The sequence below is a fragment of the Blennius ocellaris genome (assembly GCF_963422515.1).
Source record: "Blennius ocellaris genome assembly, chromosome: 3".
Lineage (NCBI taxonomy): Eukaryota > Metazoa > Chordata > Actinopteri > Blenniiformes > Blenniidae > Blennius > Blennius ocellaris.
The window spans coordinates 26,741,732-26,761,625 of NC_137652.1; the positions used below are offsets into that span (position 1 = coordinate 26,741,732).

At 45.7% G+C, this 19,894-nt stretch overlaps 1 protein-coding gene across 1 annotated transcript; it reads right to left on the reverse strand.

Annotated features, from left to right (window-relative positions):
• Nucleotides 1–46: 46 nt before the first annotated feature.
• Nucleotides 47–17,070, reverse strand: hap1 (huntingtin associated protein 1; the record flags this gene model as incomplete). The annotated part of the gene is made up of 16 exons (XM_080516325.1): nucleotides 47–1,524; nucleotides 3,387–3,489; nucleotides 3,622–3,810; nucleotides 4,958–5,295; nucleotides 6,148–6,366; nucleotides 7,189–7,400; nucleotides 7,517–7,591; nucleotides 7,673–7,803; nucleotides 7,886–7,964; nucleotides 8,131–8,239; nucleotides 8,614–8,708; nucleotides 8,799–8,915; nucleotides 9,034–9,110; nucleotides 15,422–15,610; nucleotides 15,869–16,177; nucleotides 17,049–17,070. 16 exons carry the CDS (start codon nucleotides 17,068–17,070, stop codon nucleotides 1,101–1,103), a joined length of 2,688 nt encoding a protein of 895 aa, XP_080372451.1. The 3' UTR covers nucleotides 47–1,100.
• Nucleotides 17,071–19,894: the final 2,824 nt, after the last annotated feature.

The window sequence follows — 19,894 nt, forward strand, 5'->3', positions numbered from 1 at the left end:
CGTGATTTGATTGAGCAGATGGAGCCAAAATGAGGTTTCTCAAGCGTTCTGCATGGAAAGGTTTTATTCACAGGTTCGTCACACGTACAGCTGGACGCCGACGACAGCAAACAGCAGTGCAGAGAAAAAACAGTTTGGTTGATTTTCTTTACGACTTCTTCCCTTTTAAGTCCACAGTATCCTACACTTTGTTTTGTTTATTTCTTCTTCTTCTTTTTTTGCTACAGTTTGATTGTTCAGAAACACACATGCCGCTTAAATAAGACGCCTCGTCTCTACGCTTATTTATTAAATAACATTTCCCTCCGGGCATCACTTTGAAGGCCCGGCGGGACTCGGATCCCAGCAGTGTCGTAGTTCCTGATGACAATAAATACACAGCAAGACCTGTACAAGGAGCAAAAGATACAACCAGTGCCACGTATTGCTTCTGAATAACATTAAAAAAAAAAAAAAGGTATATATTCCCAGTCGCTGGCTTTTGATGCAGAAGGGTTTGGTTGAGGTGAGTCTCGGCCCAGAGGACGGTTCAGGAGTCACACTTCACGGCCGTGTTTGTTTTTCTTCACTGAGGAGCTTTAAGGAGACCGACGGGTGTTTTCAGTGCATTTCAATGAGTTTCAGTGTGACAGCATCGGTTTGGGTGGTGGTTCTAACAGCAACCTACTGCATGTAGTCTTCTTTTTTTTCTTTTTTAGCCTTAAACAACAAACACTATTTACACATTGCTGATGATTCACATTGGAAACTAAAAAAAAAAAAAAAAAAAAAAACTAAAGAGCTTGTGAGGTTTTAAAACCAGTGATGGGAGAAGTTGTAAAATTACATTCAAAAATAGTATAAAAAGATGCCAAGTTTTCTTTTTTTGTGTGTAAAAAGAAGAAATGTGCAAGTCGAACAGGCCGGTGATGAGGTGTCTGTCCTGAGATGAAGAAGTCTCACACACACACACACACACACACACACACACACACACACACACACACTCTCTCTCACACACACACACACCAGCTACTAACTGAGACGACTCCGTATGGCTCTACCGCGCTGCGGAGGGATTCGCGTGGCTTCGTGGAGGACGGAGTCAGAGGTGGGACGCGTCACTCCTCTGGAGGGTGCCGGACAGATTCCCCCTCTCCGCCACGGCGGTCCGCGGCCCCCCAGGCCGCCACCCGGTGCAGCCCCAGGCCCTGGAGCTTCTCCACCAAGTTCAGGCTAAAAATGCTTCCTCCTCCGCCGCCGACCTGGACGGTGGAGGGCGGAGGCTTTGCACGATGGCCGTCGTGCAGGTGACGGTGTGGGCGGGGAGAAGCGGAGATGCCGCGCTCCTGCAGCAGCCGCAGGAGTCCCAGCGATGGCGTGGAGGTGGAGGGCGTGGAGGTGGAGGTGGTGGTGGTGGAGGTGGTGCTCGGTGTGGCGGGGGCGGGGCCTCCTCCCCAGCCGAGGTGACGCTGGCGGCGGGGGGGAGGCGAGGTGCTCACGTGCTTACAGCTCCGACAAGATGACATGCCGCAAGAGTGAAGGCTGAAACCCAAGAAGAGAAGACGGGCGTTAAGACGGAGGGCGTCGCCACGTCAGGGACCGACGGGGTTAGTTGAGGCGAGTCGCTGAACATCCCAGCAGAAAATCTTTAGAAGAAGACGAAACATTCAAACATCAACAAAAGAGCGAAGAAACGAGCCGAACGGCATGAATGTGTTAGAGCAATGTGAATGAGTTAAATGGTTCCGTGAGCTCATAAAGTTTATTATTTAATAAGAGAACAGGTGAAAGAAGCTGGACGGAGGTCAAGACAGTGATTTATTTCACTGTTTGTGTCTAAAATCAAATTGGAAACTTTATAAATAAAAGACTTTGACAGACTCTTAATATACCACATTATGTAATATGTTTTTGTTACGACTTCCTTTTTCTCTGAGGACAAACCCTCGGGGTTCAAACTCTGGCGTTTCAAACTGTCAGTTTTTCACCACAAAAGATGAATTCGGCTCCAATTCTGTCCGTCGCTTCAGTTAAACCAGATTCTGTGTAATTCTGTCGTTCCACTCTTTTCTTTTGACAGATTCTTTCTCCCGCTGCCGACGTCGCCAGCTTACCTTTGTGTAAACTGGCTTGTTGACAAATTAATTGAATGTTATTTTTAACAACAAAGTAATGTTATACACCCTAAAAAATCTGGAGGGCTTCACGACCCCCCCCCCCAGAGAATCTCTGGTTCAGTCCTCCTGGTTGTAAATCACTGCTTTAACGGGCCAACTTGGATAAAGAATCACAGAAAATGGATGAACGGGAAATTGGTGCATAAATATTTATCTTTTGATTTGTTTCATGTGTTAATAAAGATGTCATTTATTTAAACCAGCGGTCCCCCCCCCCCCACTGGTTTAAACAAATGTTTCCATGTGCGTCAGCCGCTATTATTGAAGCCATTAAATCATGCTTCCACGACACCGTGCTCTTACTTTGCCCCGACGGCTCCTTCTAATATCGGAGAAAGAGCCTCGAGAGACGCTTTTTGCCGCTGAGAAAGTAAAAAAAAAAAAAAAAAGAGAGAGAGAGAGAAAAAGTTCAGAGAAAGAAAGCGAGGGCGGCTGCAGGACACAGATCAGGGTCAGTCGTCACTGTGAAAACACAAAACTGCTTCATCAAGTCGGCAAACTGTGAAAAAAAGGGAGATCGGGGCTGTTAAGAAAAAAAAAAGCGTCAGATTGAAGAATCACACCACAGTCACGCAAGAGAAGAGATCTTCTGGATTAAAGAAATAAAAGTGAATGTGTGCTTGTTGGGCTCAGAACATGCGAGGATTGAGACGGTTACTGCTGCTGGCGCTGCACTTTGTGGGTTTGGATCAAGTACAGCAGCGGATGTTCCACTCATGGAGAAGATGTGTTAAAAAGACCTGCTACAAAACTAAACATGAAAGACTCTCAAGCAGCTCACATTCAGGCTATGAGTCCTGTTTGAAGAAAAGCGACTGAAATGCAACTGGATTTATTTGTAGTAAATAAAAATGGAACTTTTGCAAAAATAAAAAAAAGTTTGTTGATGTTAGTTGGCTTTCTTTTATGCTGCGGGTCAGTCGTGATTGTAGGATCCTGTAATATAAGCAATTCCTTGATCTACTCATGTGTGGCTACGTTCCAGCTATGTGCTGCTCATGCTACGTCACCATCCAGTGTTCCTATTGGTTCCTGCAGGAAGCAGAAGGGAAACACAGGAGAAGCTCATCCTGCTCTGTTGGAGTGTTTCGTTAACTCAGAAAAACAGAAGGTGAAAAGATTTCCTTTATCTAAATTAATACTGGACCCGGTCCCAGATGACTGGGTGAACACACACACACACACACACGCACACGTGAACGACGTCTCCAGGAAGTCAGTTCTTACCTAGCGGAGAAGGAGGAGATGAGGAGGGGGGGTTGCAGGACTTGGCAGGTGGTGATGGTATGTGTGGGGGAGGTCTGGGGGAGGTTAGGACCCGATGAGGAGACTGTGAGGTCACGGAGGGAGAAACGCACATTAAAGCTACCCGCCGGGCTCAAACACGCTCACGTCTACCGGGACCACAGAGGAGGCGTCGGCCTCAGGCGAAGCACCTTGAACCCCGAGTGTCTGGACTCACCGAAGCCGTGAGCCCCAGACAGCTGAGAGAGGTCGGGCTCGTCCTCCTCCAGGTCGTTCAGGCTGTACACGTGCTGGATGTCCACCTCCAGCTCTCGGAAGTCCTTGGTGAGGACGCCGGGGCGCGGGTGCAGGATGCCCCCCAGGTTGGGTTTGGCCAGCTGCTGCCACTGGTGGAGAGTCACCGAGCCTGAACACACAGAAACAAACACAAGGATTTAAACAAATAAAGAAAACAGCCACCATTTCTTGTTTTTCCTCTTGAGTTACAACAATTTGCACAAGTATTGTTCAGCTTTGACATATTCTCATTTGTTTTTCATGAAACTTATCAGTTATTTATTAAAAGGGTGATTGATATATAAATATATATATATATATATATATATATATATATATATAGACACAAACACAAACACAAATAAATCAACATATAAGGTAATAAATGAATATGAAATAGTAAAGCATGTTTTTATAAATATGTGGGGTTAAATGGACACGTCTGATAATGTCAACATCTTGATGAATAAAAATATAATACAAACTTTCTTTCCTACAATTAAATTACGATTTTTTTCTTAAATCTGCCTATATTTTATATTTCTTACCTGTAAACAGATGTAATCATTTTTTATTTGATTCAATACAACCATAGCTTTTACATGATTAACAAACAGTATTTCTGAATATTAGAACATTTTATAAAATCAGTGGTTTTCCTTATTTATCTTAATCACGTATAGATTTTAAACATGCTTTTAAAACACTTTTTATTGTCAAACTAACTGAACAAATATATCAAATTCGACTAAATTTGCAGAAGAAGAGTCATTTTATCATGGTTATCCTTTCTCTTGGGATCACTGGAGTCCGTTCCTTTGAGGTTTGTCGTTCAAATTCAATAACATTTTCCAAACACAAAATCGATAAACTCAAAAAAGAGTTCACGTGTCGGTTTGTTGGGTTTTTCTAGATTATTTCTTCTGTTTTGAATGTGTTGTTATTTGCACAATCTGAATAAAACGACGCTGAATTGAGCGAATCATGTTGATATTTAACTCTGTCTGCCAAATATTAACCTATTTTATTCATCTCCATATATTTACTTCAAAACTAATAATGGTAAACGCAAGAAGATACCAGAATGTGGTAATAAACAGTTACCACCTCTGTAGTTTTTGTCATAATATAAATACACACCACAGTGTTTGGAAAGTTTTAACAGCAGAAACATCAGTCAACAACAATTTACTGGTAAAGTGTTGCCCTCTAAACGTTTGTGTGGAAGTTTTACTCCATAAAAGAAGAAAAGGCAGCGTGAATCCTGAAGCCGTTACCTTCCAGAGGTTTGACGATCTGCAGACGGTCGGGCAGATACGACCTGGACCCCCCCGAGGAGCCGCAGGAGTGCCGCGAGCTCCCGTTGGAGTAGTTGGTGCCGGTGGACGCCGCCGGGCTGGAGGTCAGGCTGTCGTTGGGCGTGAGGAAGCCACTGGAGCCTTCGCCGTCCTCGCAGTTTGCCGCCAAGGCGCGGAGCTTCCGCTCGCGCTCCACGTCGAAGAAGGGGCGCTCTGAGGAGTGGCTCTGCTGCCGGGCGGACAGGCTGCGCAGGGCCGCCTCCAGGTCCTGGCCTCCCGGCGTGCCTGGCTGGCCCAGACGCTTCGGCCCACCGGCACTGTGGGAGGAGGAGGAGGAGGAGGAAGAGGAGGAAGAGGAAGACGAAGAGGAGGACGGAGGCAGGAGGAGGAGGAAGAGGAGGAGGAGGAGGGGGAGGAGGAAGAGGAAGGAGGGAGGAGGAGGAGGAAGAGGAGGGAGGAGGAAGAGAGGGAGGAGGAAGGAGGAAGAGGGGGAGGAGGAGGAGGAGGAAGGGGAGGAGGAAGAGAAGGAAGGAGGAGGAAGGAGGGAGAGGAAGAGAGGGAAGAGGAAGAGGAGGGAGGAGGACGAAGAGGAGGACGGGGAGGAGGAAGAGGAAGGAGGGAGGAGGAGGAGGAAGAGGAGGGAGGAGGAAGAGGAGGGAGGAGGAAGAGAGGGAGGAGGAGGAGGGGAGGAGGAAGAGGGGGGAGGAGGAAGAGGGGGAGGAGGAAGAGGAGGAAGAGGAGGAAGAGGAAGAGGAGGAAGAGGAGGAAGAGGAAGAGGAGGAAGAGGAGGAGGAGGAAGAGGAGGAAGAGGAAGAGGAGGAAGAGGAAGAGGAGGAGAAAGAGGAGAAGGGAGGAGGAGAAGGGAGGAGGAAGAGAAGGGAGGAGGAGAAGGGGGAAGAGGAGGAGGAGGAAGAGGGAGGAGGAAGAGGAGGAGGAGGAGGAGGAAGAGGAAGAGGGGGAAGAGGAGGAGGAGGAAGAGGAAGAGGGGGAAGAGGAGGATGAGGAGGAGGAGGAAGAGGAAGAGGGGGAAGAGGAGGAGGAAGAGGAGGAGGAGGAAGAGGGAGGAGGAAGAGGGAGGAGGAAGAGGAGGAGGAAGAGGAGGAGGAGATCATGTTAACACCCACACATCAGAACCTTTCCTCTCAAGCCCCTGGTTGCTGCCAGCTCACCCGCTGTCCTCTTTCTGGGCGTGACTGGCGCCGGGCTTGTCCTCCAGGGTGACGCTGGCGTTGTCGGAGCCGTAGTAGCTGGTCCGGGGCGTGCTGTTGCAGCTGGACCGAACGGAGACGGGGCTGGAGCCCGGCAGGCCGGGCGAGTGGCAGCGGGACCGCAGACGCACGGCTTTGTTCACCACCTTCACCGTTTCAAACACGCGCCACGGGTGATTCCTGCCCGGCAGACACACGGTGACAGCAATGACAGAGGTTAATGCTCGTCCTCGCAAAGTCCAGGATGTACGTCTGAGGTTGGGAGGCAAACACAGTCACAAGCTGACAAACCCTTCATGTTATAAGGCTGATTATCACGCCGTTATTCCCTGCTGCTGGCGCTTTGCAGACATTATCGAGTCCACGTTGTTTGTTACTTTCCTTCGTTGAACAGGGATTTTACATTTTCATTTTCAGCTTCATGCATCCCTCCTGCACTTATACTGTGACTTCATTCAACACAGCTTGAAGTCTGTGGAGCTCGTTGCACATTTGCCGTGGAATCCCGATGGAACGCTTCTGACTTGATGCCGAAATATCTTGTTTGTAAGACGCCATCAATCCGGCTGTAACCCCATCGTGGGGTTCTATTATTAACCGTTAGTACGAGCTGTATTGTACGTTAAATAGTGTAGAAGAGAGACGTGGGCAGGTCAGGGAGGCCTGAGAATGGACAATGACCTGGTTCTGTCTGGATGCTGCGTTTACCTTTTTGTACACTTTGATAGAAAATGCACAAAAACTCAGAAAAATTCAGCAACTCAAGTGTAAACCAGAAAAAAAACATGATTTCACACTGCTTTTTTTTTTGGTTTTGTTTTAAAGTACATTTTAGGTTGTAAGAGAAAACTTTGTGTGTATTCCACAGCTGCGATCCTTCACTTTCACTCGTGGGACCAGGTTGAGATTAGCCAGTGTACATAGTAGAGAACCAGTATAAACACTCCATTGTGAAATCAGGGGAAAGCGGCGGTGTACTACTGAGCAGGAGGACAGACTCACTTGTACTCTGATGGAGCCGGGGTGTCCAGGCCTTTCCGGAACGTTCCCTCTATCTCTGCGGCCAGCGAGTCCATGGGGAGGACGGAGGCCAGCGCAGTGTAGCGCTGCACCGTGCTGTTGGGCAGGCTCTTGTTTCGCAGGTTTTTGATGTCCTCCCGAGCCTCGTGGAGCATGTCCTCGCACTCAGAGTACTTGTCCTGCAAGTCCTTGAGCTGCAGGCAGAGGGAGACAAACCCGATGAGCGGCTGAAAGCCAGAACTGAGCTGGCGATGAGTCACCACGATCTCAATTTGAATTTGAATACGGCGTTAAATTGAATTGGTCTCGCCTCAGACCGAAGCTTTTGCTGGCTCTCGCGGGACGCACTCAGGGTTTGATTCAGCTCCTCGTTTTCATGCGTGAGCTGCGAGGGGACAGAGAGGAATCAAGGTGAGTTGGGTGTCTCTTGCGTGGAACCGTCACTGAGGTGCGGGATGTTCCTCACCCCTTTACAGCGAGCCTGCTGGTCAACGATCTGAGCGAGCAGGGAGCTGATCTCCTCCTGCTGTCGGAGGGAATCCTCCACCTTCCGCGCCAGCTCCTCGGACAGGTCCACCACCTGCTTGTTGACAGACGCTGGAACACAAAAAGTCCCGTGATGCACCAGTGCGACGGCCCTGCCGTTGACCGTTAGCGGGCCGAGACGAAAGACACTTACAGAGTTCTTCTACGCACACCATCATCAGCTCCTGCTCCTGCTCCTCGTAGTGACTCGTCTCTGTCGACAGATCATTGGCCTGCAGAAACGACCTCAAAGTCAACGGTTTGTGAAAGAAATCGCACATTCTGACGGCTCTCTTCGCGTCGAAACATGGAATATCGTTAAAAGTCCTTTACGACCTTCGATTTCACACGTGACACTAAATCAGCCGTTTTGGTTCCAAGCGGGGGGAAATGGTTTACCTCTACTCTCAGTTTGCGGTTCTCCTCCTCTAATCCCTTCAGTTTCTGCTGCAGGAAGTCGTAGTGGACAAAGTTGCTGAGAGAACTGCAGGATTCATTCCTTTTCAATCTACATAAAGAAAGAAAAACGTTAAGAAACATGCATGGCCATAAAAAAAAAAATTAACAATCTAAAATAATCCCAAAATAAACTGAAATTCAACAAGTAAATATAAAACAATGTAGAGAGCAATGTGCAAACGACCTGTTAATGAACTTATTACATTATTAATTATTAATCAGTTAAAAGGCAGTTTAATGATCAGTCATGATGACAGCTGATGGTGTTTAGGACAAAGAGGATCAGTCCAGTTCGGCCAAACGTTTCCTCAAACAGCTCGGGGCCAAGCATCTTTTACAAATGTCTAACTGAAGCTCACATTGCAATGGGAGCATAACTGAAGGACCATGTTTTGGGGTCGGGGTTGAGTGAGTGAGACTCACGGCGACTGCGCCTGGGCGTTCTCCAGCTCCTCGGTGCTCGCGTAGAACTGAAGGAGGTCGTCTCGCATCGACAGCTCGTGGCGGAGTTGAGCAATCTAGAAAAATAAAGAAATGAAGACTCAAGTCACTCGAGCTCAACAGTTGAGGATCAATAACCCGGATCAGATATAAATGTGTGTCTGTACCTCCTCCTTTGCGATTTCCAGCTGCTCGTCCAGCATTTCGTTGCGCGTGGTTAATTCTTGGTTCTGCTTAAGGAGGGACTGACCGATGCGAGCCGCCAACTCCAGATCCCGCTCCTTCTGCAAAGACAGAAACGAACAGAATGTTGGATGTTTTTGGAGCTGAGATTTCAGCAGCCATTTTTGAAATGTGCGAGAAACGGTGGCGGTATAATCCTCTTGAGTCTGCGTCTCTTACCTCCTCCAGCAGGTGGGTGACGGCCTTGATGTCGTGATACGTCTTGGTGACCTGGCCCACTCTGTCCGAGCACAGCACTGGGGGGGGAGGGGGGGGGGGTGGAGAAGGGTTTTGGTGACTGGAGGAAGGCACAGATTTCACAGACAACGCAAACTGTTGATATGTACCAGAGAACACTGTGTGAGATGCACTTTTGCATTGATTTAACAATGTGCTCATGTGAAGGGCACGATGACGAATGAGGAATCCACCTTTAATAGCGGTAATTAGAAAGAAAAAAAAAATGCTGCTCTCGCACAGCAAATCCCCAAAACAGAATGAATATTGAACATTTTTATTTCAAGCGAAGACAATGTTCTTGTTTCCACAACATCTCCATGTGGTCAGCCAGATAAAATCCTCTTAGCTTGATCCCTGTTAGCCCAGATAAGACACCAGTAAAGACCTCGTTCTCTCGGATACCGATATAGCTCGGCGGCAGAGTCGGCCAGGAACGAACCGACAGGGGAGTTCACACCAGCGGGACGCGTACAGCCTGGAGGGGATAACCGCAACGAGCCAGTGACCCGCAACTTTGTTTACATCCCCGAGAATGGTTTGTTTATGTCCCCGTTAAAGCAGAGGTGAGATTAACAGGTTAAATTACTCAGGACACTTCGGCCGCTGCCATTTCTGACGCGCGCAGCGTTTTAAAATCAAAGCCGTTCACGTGTTTAAAAACAAATAAATAAATAAACGGATTTCTCTGGTAATCCAAATTTCTATGTTTGTTTACTGAGGATGTTACAACGTTTGCATAAAACACACTGACGCCACAGTTTTAGCCAAAATTTGCCTGCATGAGAATGAAAAGCTACAAGAGAAAAGCGGAGCTGGACTGAATAAATAAGAAGTCACGATCCATCCATTAAATCCCTCATATCGTGTTCAGGGTGGCGCTGAAGCCAATCCCAGCTGACGAGGAAGTTGCAATGCAAGTAAGTAAGTAATTAGATCGCTGTTTCTGAATTTGGCCTGGAAACACAGTGATTGGTCTAATCAACCTACTGGAAATAGCCTCACCTTAACACCGTTAGTGAACCGAGTTCTGGCCCCGTCTTATATAACACATCAAGCCTGTCGCAGTCGCGGGTCATTTACTTTTAGATGGGAGGTTTTTTTGTTTGTTTGTTGTTGGGTTTTTTTTTTACATCTTTACAAAGAAATAAATAACACGGTGCCATTATTTTCCCCTGTGGCATAAAATGTGCTTTTCTTTGGCCGATTTTGTGAAAGAGGAAAAAGTGATAGATGCTCAGTGTCAAAATCACTTTCTCAAAATGGTGGAGACTTTAGTTTAGCGTGACCAATGACGTCAGGAAGGCTGCATTTAAATGTAAACAAGCCTTTTTTTTTTCTTTTAAATCAGGCTTAGATTTTTAAACCACCATGGATTTACATGAATGAACCAATGAATAGTAGCTAATTCGCTCATAGTTATAATTTACAACATTACAGCAAACTGCTAAGAGTCTGGCGAAAGTCGAAACTATAAATTGACAATGGCTGATGGGATAATAGATCATCTCCTTTGTGATGAGTGGATTGTGGTGCCTGTGCTAAAAGATAAAGCTGAACTGATGGCAAGAGTTCAGGAAAAAAAAAAAAAAAAGCCTTAAACAAACAAGTCAACATAGTGAAGCGCAGTCAAAAGTGCAGAAACATCCCAAATATTCTGTGACAAACTTTCACATATACTTCACAGTATTTGATTTTGGTTTGTTCCCGGAATATTAAAGTACAGTTCAAGATTTAGATTTGATTTTGGGAATGATTGGACATCAGTAGCGAGTCTGTCCTTCAGATATCACGCCAACATTGACGTCTCATCGCATCTTTGGAGGCTTATGTGCACTCAAATGAACAAGTCCATGAACTGACTGCACCACCCACCAGAGGCCTCGGCAGCTGTAGTCCAGCACCTGATCTACCCCCCCCCCCCCCCCCCCCAGAGGAGATGAAGGGGAGCAGCGCCGCCATGGCAGCTCGAGGTCAAAGGGTCTGGGGTTGAGCTAAATCCAGACATTTACAATGAACTGCGAGCCTAATACCGTCCCGGGGATAAACCCTGCTGACTTAGGCATACTTATGACGTCGGTTACGTTCCGCGGGGCTCAGACAGGTATGGATGAGCTCCAAGAACAATCGAACAGAAACTGAGCTCCATTGTCCGGAAGATGCTCATCGGATCAGAGGAGCAGGAGCCGAAATTTACTCAAATGCTTCTCAACATTTTTTTCTATGCAACGTCAAGTGTCCAGAGATTGTGACAGGAACATGAATGCACATTTTCAAGGAATATTGGACTTAAAAAAAATTAATTCAATAATAAGTCATTTTAAATGTTAGTTCTGTCCCTGTGAGAGACGATGCCGCATGATGCTCGGACATGAAAAGCTAAAAATCTGCGCGGCGTCCCGTTGAGCTGGATTAGAGCCCATGTTGCGGTATTGGCGCAGGTGCCAGGCACATGCCCATGTAGACAAAGAGCGTCCTGCACAGAGGAGAACCAGAGGAGAACCAGAGGAGAACCAGAGGACTCCCTTCAGATATTAGCAACAATATTAAAGCAGACAATCAGCAAATGCATCTACATAACCTGAAAACAATCATTTAGTGAATGACTACAATAACTGTGTGCGCTACAAACTTACCAAGAGAAACAAGTCTGTCAATGATTTAATATAAAACAGAAGCACTATTTATTTAAATGCATGGCTGAAGTCATTAGAATAATATCTAATAAAGACGCCATCCTCCAAAATGCATTAAACTATATTTCTAACTGTATTTCTCCCCGATACTGCAGCAGCTTCTGCACAGAGCTCGACTGCAGCCTGAGTGAGTTCTCTGACCTTCACAAGAGCAAACACTCCAGAAATCATCTCTGGGTTGTTTCATGTGAAAACTAAATCTACACAGAGACATTGGGTTTGTTTACGTGACGGACCGTCAATGACATCACAGCAGCCCGCGGTACACAGTGAACCCTTTTAAGTATTAAAGCGCTTAGATAACCGGGAGCTTGACGCTGCAATGTCCCAGGAAGGACAGCGAACACACACCGTCCACACCGCAGAGGAAACACACTCACAGTGAACCTGCGCACCACGGCGACAACGCTTCACTTTGTTTTAAACGTTTCCCTCCATTTCTGAGCATGAAAGCCTTTATGAGCCTGCTTTATCTCACCTTGTGTCACCTCCCGACAAAGGCTGTTGTTGTTGTTGTTGTTGTTGTTGTTGCTGTTAAGGCATCTCTTCTTCTCGTCCACTATTTCTCCAACAAAACTGGAAACACTCTTGTGTTCCTCCTCCTCCTCGGATGCCGACGAGCTCCACACCTCCATGGTGACGGGAGAAAAACTGCCCTCCGTCTCTCCCTCCATAGGTTAAATCCCTTTTTCTTTCCCCCCCCCGGCTATTACTGCATGTTGAATGTGCTCTGGCGCATCAGCTCCGTCTCCGGCATGATGCTGCTGGCTTACACGCAGTGACAAAAAGACTCTGTGCACAAGCCCATGCAATGGATGTACCTATGCGTGTGTGAGTGTGGGTGGGTGTGTGTGTGGGTGTGTGTGTGCGCAGGGGAATCTGAGCTGCTTGGCGTTAATATATAATCCCTCAGACTGGAAGGGCCATCTGTCGTCATGCCTGCCTCCGTTTACCTGGCCACGTTGGACTACCGGGTAAGAAGAAGGGAAGAAGTGGGGGGAGGGGTAAAGGAGGGGACGCACTTAAACCACAAGCCACAGGAGCTCGATATCGTTCACAATGAGCTTGTGCAACGACTAAAGGGTGATGAAAAACGCCGCCGCAGCCCAAAAGTCAATTCAGGATGAAAGCGGCGATGCTGCTGAAAAGGATGCTGCACAAAGACAACCACCCCCCGTGAGATGAGAGATGGTAGGCTCCGCCAACGCCAATGGCTGCCTTCAATCCCCACACACACACACACACACACATACGTCGCATCAGAGAGAGGCGGTGTGAAACTGGTGCAGACGGAGCCACGCCCACCCGGGTCTGACCGAGCCAGGAGACACCCCAGTGTGGAGAGCAGCATCAGCATCAATCATTGATGCACTACCAGACCTGTTAGTGAAAGGAAGTCTAATCTCATTTTGTGAGGATTCAGTTATTTTCCTGCACTAAAAAGAGACAAACATGATACAACACCAATGAATTGACTTGTCATTAAATATTCATGATGAAGTTGAATTTTTTTTCCCTTCTTTGTTCGTCGGACTGAAGTACTCGGGTGCACAAGTCCGTCCTGCGTCTTTCCAGTCGCTACCCCAGAAGCAGCAGTTTCCTATCCAATCAAATATTTACATCCGCATTCATTTTGCACCCACAGACGGGCTCCTTGCAGGTCAAATGCTGCACGCGATAGACATCCCAGAGCAAACTCTCACCGTTTGGACAAACACATTTGTGTTCCCTGCACGCATTGCAGAATACAAACCTGGAATTTGGGGTTAAAAGCAAGTCTTTTGGGAAAATGACAGACAGCGGGAGTTAATAAGTTATTGCTACGACGACCCGACTACAAATCGTTGCAAGAATCATCTACCAGTAAAAATAAATGCAACCATTATTTTAATAATTAATTCATAAAACATTACAAATATATTCACAACAGGACAAAACTGTTTTTGTGTGTTTATTACTTATTAGCATTCTTTTGTGATTTTTTTTTTTTTTTTTTTTTTAATGTGTCTGGATATACGGTTTGTGTCTGAATACGTCAATTTAATCCTAAACGTAACTCACTGAAAGGTTGAGCTCTTCAAACTGGTGATTATTATTATTCAATAGATGTGTGAGGTAAAATCTCACTAGTTTCTATAGTTCCCAAATTTAAACAATTATTAAATCTAATTCAGACACAGCCTGGTACCACAGTATGAGCTTTATATTGTAAACCCTATTTTGGAGTAAATAAACCCCCCAAACACGGTAAAGAAAGGGGAGAAAAGTGTTTCAATAATCAACTGGACACCTGCAAAATCGGAGCATCTGAGCTGTGGGTTCCAGACGAGACGACGTTAAACAACACCATATGCCAGCAGCTAAAGAGCCACTCCCTGCAGAGTGTCCCAATCTGCACGGATCCGTTTAGTCATTCATGCTCCTGATAACAACAAGAGGCTTGGCGCCTGTGAGGAACGGCCTATCGAGCAATACGAGGACACAACCTGACAATCTAGTAGCCTTTTCTTCTTATGTGCATGAAGGTGTTCAGGAGGAACGGACAACTTGATGGGCTTTGTTAATTTTCATATGCGTACCAGCGTTTCCTGATCACAGATCCTCGTAATATTCAGTACCCTTGAAGAAGCTCTGGGGAGGTGACTCCTGTCCAGAGGTTCAGTGGTAGGAAATAGAAACTGGCTACACCAAAAAGATCCAGCTGTTGTTTAAATGTTTCCATTAATAAAACCTCTTAAATCTACTCGGAGGTTGTGCAAATGAACCCCAAACAAAACACTGGAGTACCGGTACATAATCTGTGTCTAAAACACAAGTTAAATCCTTGAAGTGACCAACAATAACTAACATCATCACGATGTTATTTTCTATACAAGCACCGATCAAGCCGGTAACTAAAGGCAGCCAATACGATCACTCTGACTGTGATGCACGCGTCTGGACAACGACCTAATTATCACCTGGGTTGGGACTGCTGCAGCGACTGACGAGGCCAACAATGTCACCGTGATGTCAGACCGCCGTCTGCGAAACCTCAGCGGAAGCTGCTGGAAGCCAACGGACGACGGCGTAATCGGCTTGGTGACATTTGACACCTGTGACTCGCAAATGTGGGACTTCACCTGACCGACAGAGATTATCCTCTACATCTCACTCAGTTCATTTTCAGTTCCTACTGTATTTAACCAACGTGTAAAGAAATGATTGCTCCACGAGCTTCACATGTTTTCGTCATGCCGTTTTCTAACAGTTGGATGTTTAATGTTTCCTTCTTTTATGAATAAATACACTTATTGTTGATAAAAGTTCAACTTTACCTGCAGTGATCTGAACACTGTAGATGATGATACAATTATCTGGTGCATTATGGGTAATGATTTAAACGAGATGAGCTTCTTACATGGAAACTTGATTATGATGAAGCACTCTTGCTATAGATCGTATTAAACTTTAACAGATAACTAGTTAAAAATGTTTGTTGTCAATTGTTTGAACAGAATGAAAATTTCATTTAAAAAAAAACCTGCACGTCTTTTACGTGATCCTCGACTGATTTTGCATTTTATATTACAGAGACTGAGCCCACCACCTCCTCCATCTCAACACGTCTCTATTGGAAGTAAGACGGTACTCACAGAAGTACTTGAGTGTCTCTTCAATCTGCTCACGCGTGAGTCCCAGGACGACCTCTGGGGGCAGCAGAGGGGTTTGCAGCCAGTCTTCATTGTCGTACCCGAACACACTGTCTGCTCGCAGGGTGTAGCTGGGCTGGCCCTCGGAGAGGAGGCTCACTATCTCCAGCTCTGGGAGGTCTGAGCAAAGATCTGAAGGTGCATATGTATGTATTTAAAAAAAGAAAGCATAATATATAAATATATAAAAGTATATGTGTGAAGTGAAGAAGTTTTTGGATGAAAAAAAACAACAATATCAGCTTTTTTTAAGAATCAAAAATGTCCCCATTGCCATCTCCAGTGCCACACTGCCCCCTGCTGGCAAATGTGCAACACTACAATAAATCAGTGCGATCTATGTTTTTAGATGTACATTCTGTTGTTTTGATCAAAGAAAAGGCCACCTGCCTGTTAGTGTTGACACATCACGACGGAGTATTTGTCCCAGGTCTCTGAGGCTCTCCGACGCATGGAGCTGGAAAGTGCGGGGGTCCACATCCAGGGACCCCGCCGCCTCCCCCGGCCCCTCATGGAGGGAGAAGGCTGGCTGGGAGTCCAGCCGGGCCTGTGGGGGCCAGGAGGAAGGAGAAAGGGAGGCTCCGGGAGAGGCAGAGGAGGGAGAGGAGGCAGGGTGGGACAGCTTGAACGGGGCTGGAGGGTTCAGGGTGAAGGCCAACGTAAAGCTGGGGATCCCACCGGGGGCAGCGAGGAAACAAACTGCACACAGAAACACAAAGAGAAACACAGAGTGAAGAAAACCACCCCGGAATCTGAATTCCTCAGGACTCTCTTGGACCGCAGCTTTCCACTGAAGTTTGTTTGGCTGATTATTGAGCAAAAAAACATGCAAATTGGAATTTTCATAATGAAACCACACACAAAAAAAGACATTTTATTGCTTAATTTTTTATTTTTTTTTCTCATTTGTGACAAGTTTTAAGAGGAGAGGGAGATCTGATCATCAGCTGCAGCCACAGGCATTCAAAATATGCAGTTTTGTGAACTGTGTACAAAATGTAACAACATATTGCAACAAATTGCAACATGTTGTCACGACATTGTATTTTTGTTGCAACACTTTGTGACGCATCTCACTTGAACAATGTTACGTTTGTAACAAACATGCATTCATGAGTTCCATGAGCTCAAAACGAAGAGTCTGCAGTGAAGAAAAGTTTGGTAATGGCAGAGTAGAAATGGCAAATTCTTTTTTAAACGGGCATAGAAAGCTCTGCAGCTCGTCCCACACATGCATGTTTCTCACACAGACGGCATACAAACAAGCGTTCCAGTGGTAGAACATGCATTGTGTGGCTCCGACAAACAAATCGACTGCAAAATGTATTTGACTGCAGCTCATTACTAGCGAGATTCACAACTTTACATAAACAAAACTAATCCAAATAGCCCAACAAACGTCGACGCAATGAGCCATGTTGGAACTAAATGGCCGACGGCTCGGCTGGGAATTGTAATATGTTTAATCAGGAAAGTGATTTACGCTTCAGGCGATGTGAACTTTCTCAACATGGAGACTTTTGTTCTGATCAAACCCACTTTCTTATCCATCAACAAAGACGGACCTGGCCTCCTGGGGGTTTGAGGGTCATGCCGGTAGAATTTCCACCACCTGGAGCGACACAGATCGAGTTCCTCAACATGAAGCTACACTCCCATTCACACACTGTCCCAGCAGAGGGAGAGCATGAATTATACAGGGATCTCATTCATACAGTGTACAGCTATGTTAAAAAAAAAAAAAAAAAAAAAAAAACTATGTGCCATCACAGTATTTACCACATTATCTTACATACCATCGACTACATTTTACACATTATGAATTAAAACTCTACATATAATTACTGAAAACACATGCATTCTGCTGATTTCCAAAAAGGTAAACTATTTAATCAAGTTTATTAAAAAGTTTTCCGCCAAATAACAGTAAACGTGACAACAAGCCGAGCTTCAAATGCTGCAAAAAAAAAACTTTATCAAAAAAGCTGCTTCAAAAATCCCTTCGCAAGTTCAAGTTTGAGCTTTTATTGGCCGGTCTGGAGAGAATCCCACAGAAAGACTGTAGAAATGTAAATTAATATCAACATTCTCTATGTGCCAATATGACTCTCTGTGCACGGATGCCGTTCACATAAGGGCGTCATCTGTTCCTCAGTCTGGTGACAAAAGGACACCCGATGCCTCGACCCACATATTACAGTCAATAAAACCCGCCGCAGGCTGAAGGCTAAGGTCCAATTAAAGCAACAGCAGCCAGTTTATCAAGAGGAGTAAAGCACATGCACGGTCGCTCAGGATGCAGCTGAAGATTGCAGCTGTTTGCACAGCAGCCAGATTACACATGAATGACCCCCCACCCCCCCCACCCCCAAAAAAAGAAGCTGGTGTCACCATCACGCCCCGTCTCCCCCTCGTCCCTGCCGGACGGCCCTCTCCTCTGCTGCACCGCTCGTTCAATCAGCCGAGTGCTCTGGCTTGAAGCCAACACGTCAGGAGTCGCACCACGTTCACCTTCAACATTAATCTTTGAGCCTCGGAGCAGATCCTCGCTCACACTCGTCCGCAAACACAATAAAAGGAGTTTAAAAAAGGAAAAGAAAGAGGAAGCTATGTAACCCATGCAGCCACGGGGACAAACGGCAGGCAGCACTATGTCACTTCCAATTTAGCAGTTATTGAAACACGCAATTAGTAAGTTAACCAGGCGAGACCCTGTCGGACACCCGGGCCCGACGTCCCGATTAGCCATCTCTCCCTCTCCTTTTGTATCAAGGTCTTTTTAGCGAGCCAGGCCGGATGCCAGGGGGTGGGAAGTGAAATCAGCTGAGTAATCAGCGAGCACATCATTTGTACAGAACATAATGAAACCGCAGAGCAGATTAGTGCAGCAGCAACAATCCAAGACGGGACTTAAAATGCCATCGGGGATTTTATTTGTGTGTGTGTGTGTGTGGGTGTGTGTGTGTAAACGTGTACCATTAATAAAAGGATGGAGGAGAGATTTAATCCCTTGATAAAGCAGCAAATCAGTGATATGTGAACTGTAGTAACACACGCGCTTTCATGAACTTAAAAAAATAAAAAGCCGGCGTTGACCTTGGAGCCTGGACTGGACTCGAGCTGAACTCTGAATTAGTCTGAAACGCTCCACAGCGGCACAAACAATGCTCTTCCAGGAGGGTGTCTACGTGAGCCGGAGCACACAGACAGATCCAGGCCGGGGGGGGGGGGGGGGGCAGCCGCTGTCTCAACAAGAGGTGAGGGGGGGGGGGGGGGCTAACAAGAAAAAAGACATGAACTCTCAACACATTCTATTCAAACTGTCACCGATCTTCAAGTCAGACAAAATCCTCCTAACTTCCTGCAGGAGGTGAGAACTGAGAACTCGAACCAGAAAACCATTGACTTGCTTTAGGAAGAGGGACCAGTGTGTCGCTGTCCACCCCCGAAACATTCTCCTGGGGCCACAAAATCTACTTTAACCAGAAAAGATCACACACTTTGTAAAGTTGTTTTATGCAACTATGCAGTTTTAATGTTTTATTAGCCTGTTTTACCGTTATAGCAATTTTGACTTTTGGCCATTTATTTTCCAGCCACTTTTACCATTTTAACTATTTTTGCTCCATTCTTGACAGTTCTGGCTTTTTTATCCCACAATCCTAACAATTTCTAAGTTTCTAGTTTTTGGCAATGTTGGCCATTTGCAGCCTTTTTAAAATAGCGCTTTAAGCAATTTTAGCCTTTTTAACCATTTTAACCAGGAGAGTCTTTTTGTAAACAAGCGAGGTTTGCAAATAAAATAAAAAAAAAAAAAACAATAATAAGATGAAAATTGTTCCACATATAATTTCCAGAAGGCTTCAGAGAACCAATAGAGGAACTAAAGAGCTGCAGGTTGCAGAATTCTAATCATATTAGAGCAACGTTGATCATTTTAATCGATCACAAGAGAAGCTTGTAGTAGCTGGATATTCATGAACAGAAGTGTGATCGCCCGTCTCACTCCTCCCAACACGCTTGATAAACTGACACCACCTTCAGGATTTCAACATTTTAACACGTCAACTCGATGCTACATGGATTTTTATCTGTGACACGTTAAGCCACATATACTCTCACTATTACATAGTATTCATTCAAGTTTGTTTATTTCCTTTATTTAAGAAACTCAATGTTTTCTTTGTTTATGGTTTGAACTTTTTCCTCCACAAATGTGTACTAACTTGTGTTTTCCTTCTTTTAACGGCATCGTTAAATAAAAGTCAGATAATAAAAGTAAAGCCACATGACCAGTTCTAAATGGAAAGTATTTCCCTCTTGACATTTGGAGTATGACTGGAAGTACAGCTGTACTCTTCAGTCCACGGGGGTCACAACCAAAATAAGGTGACGTGTATTTTAATCCTTTACAAG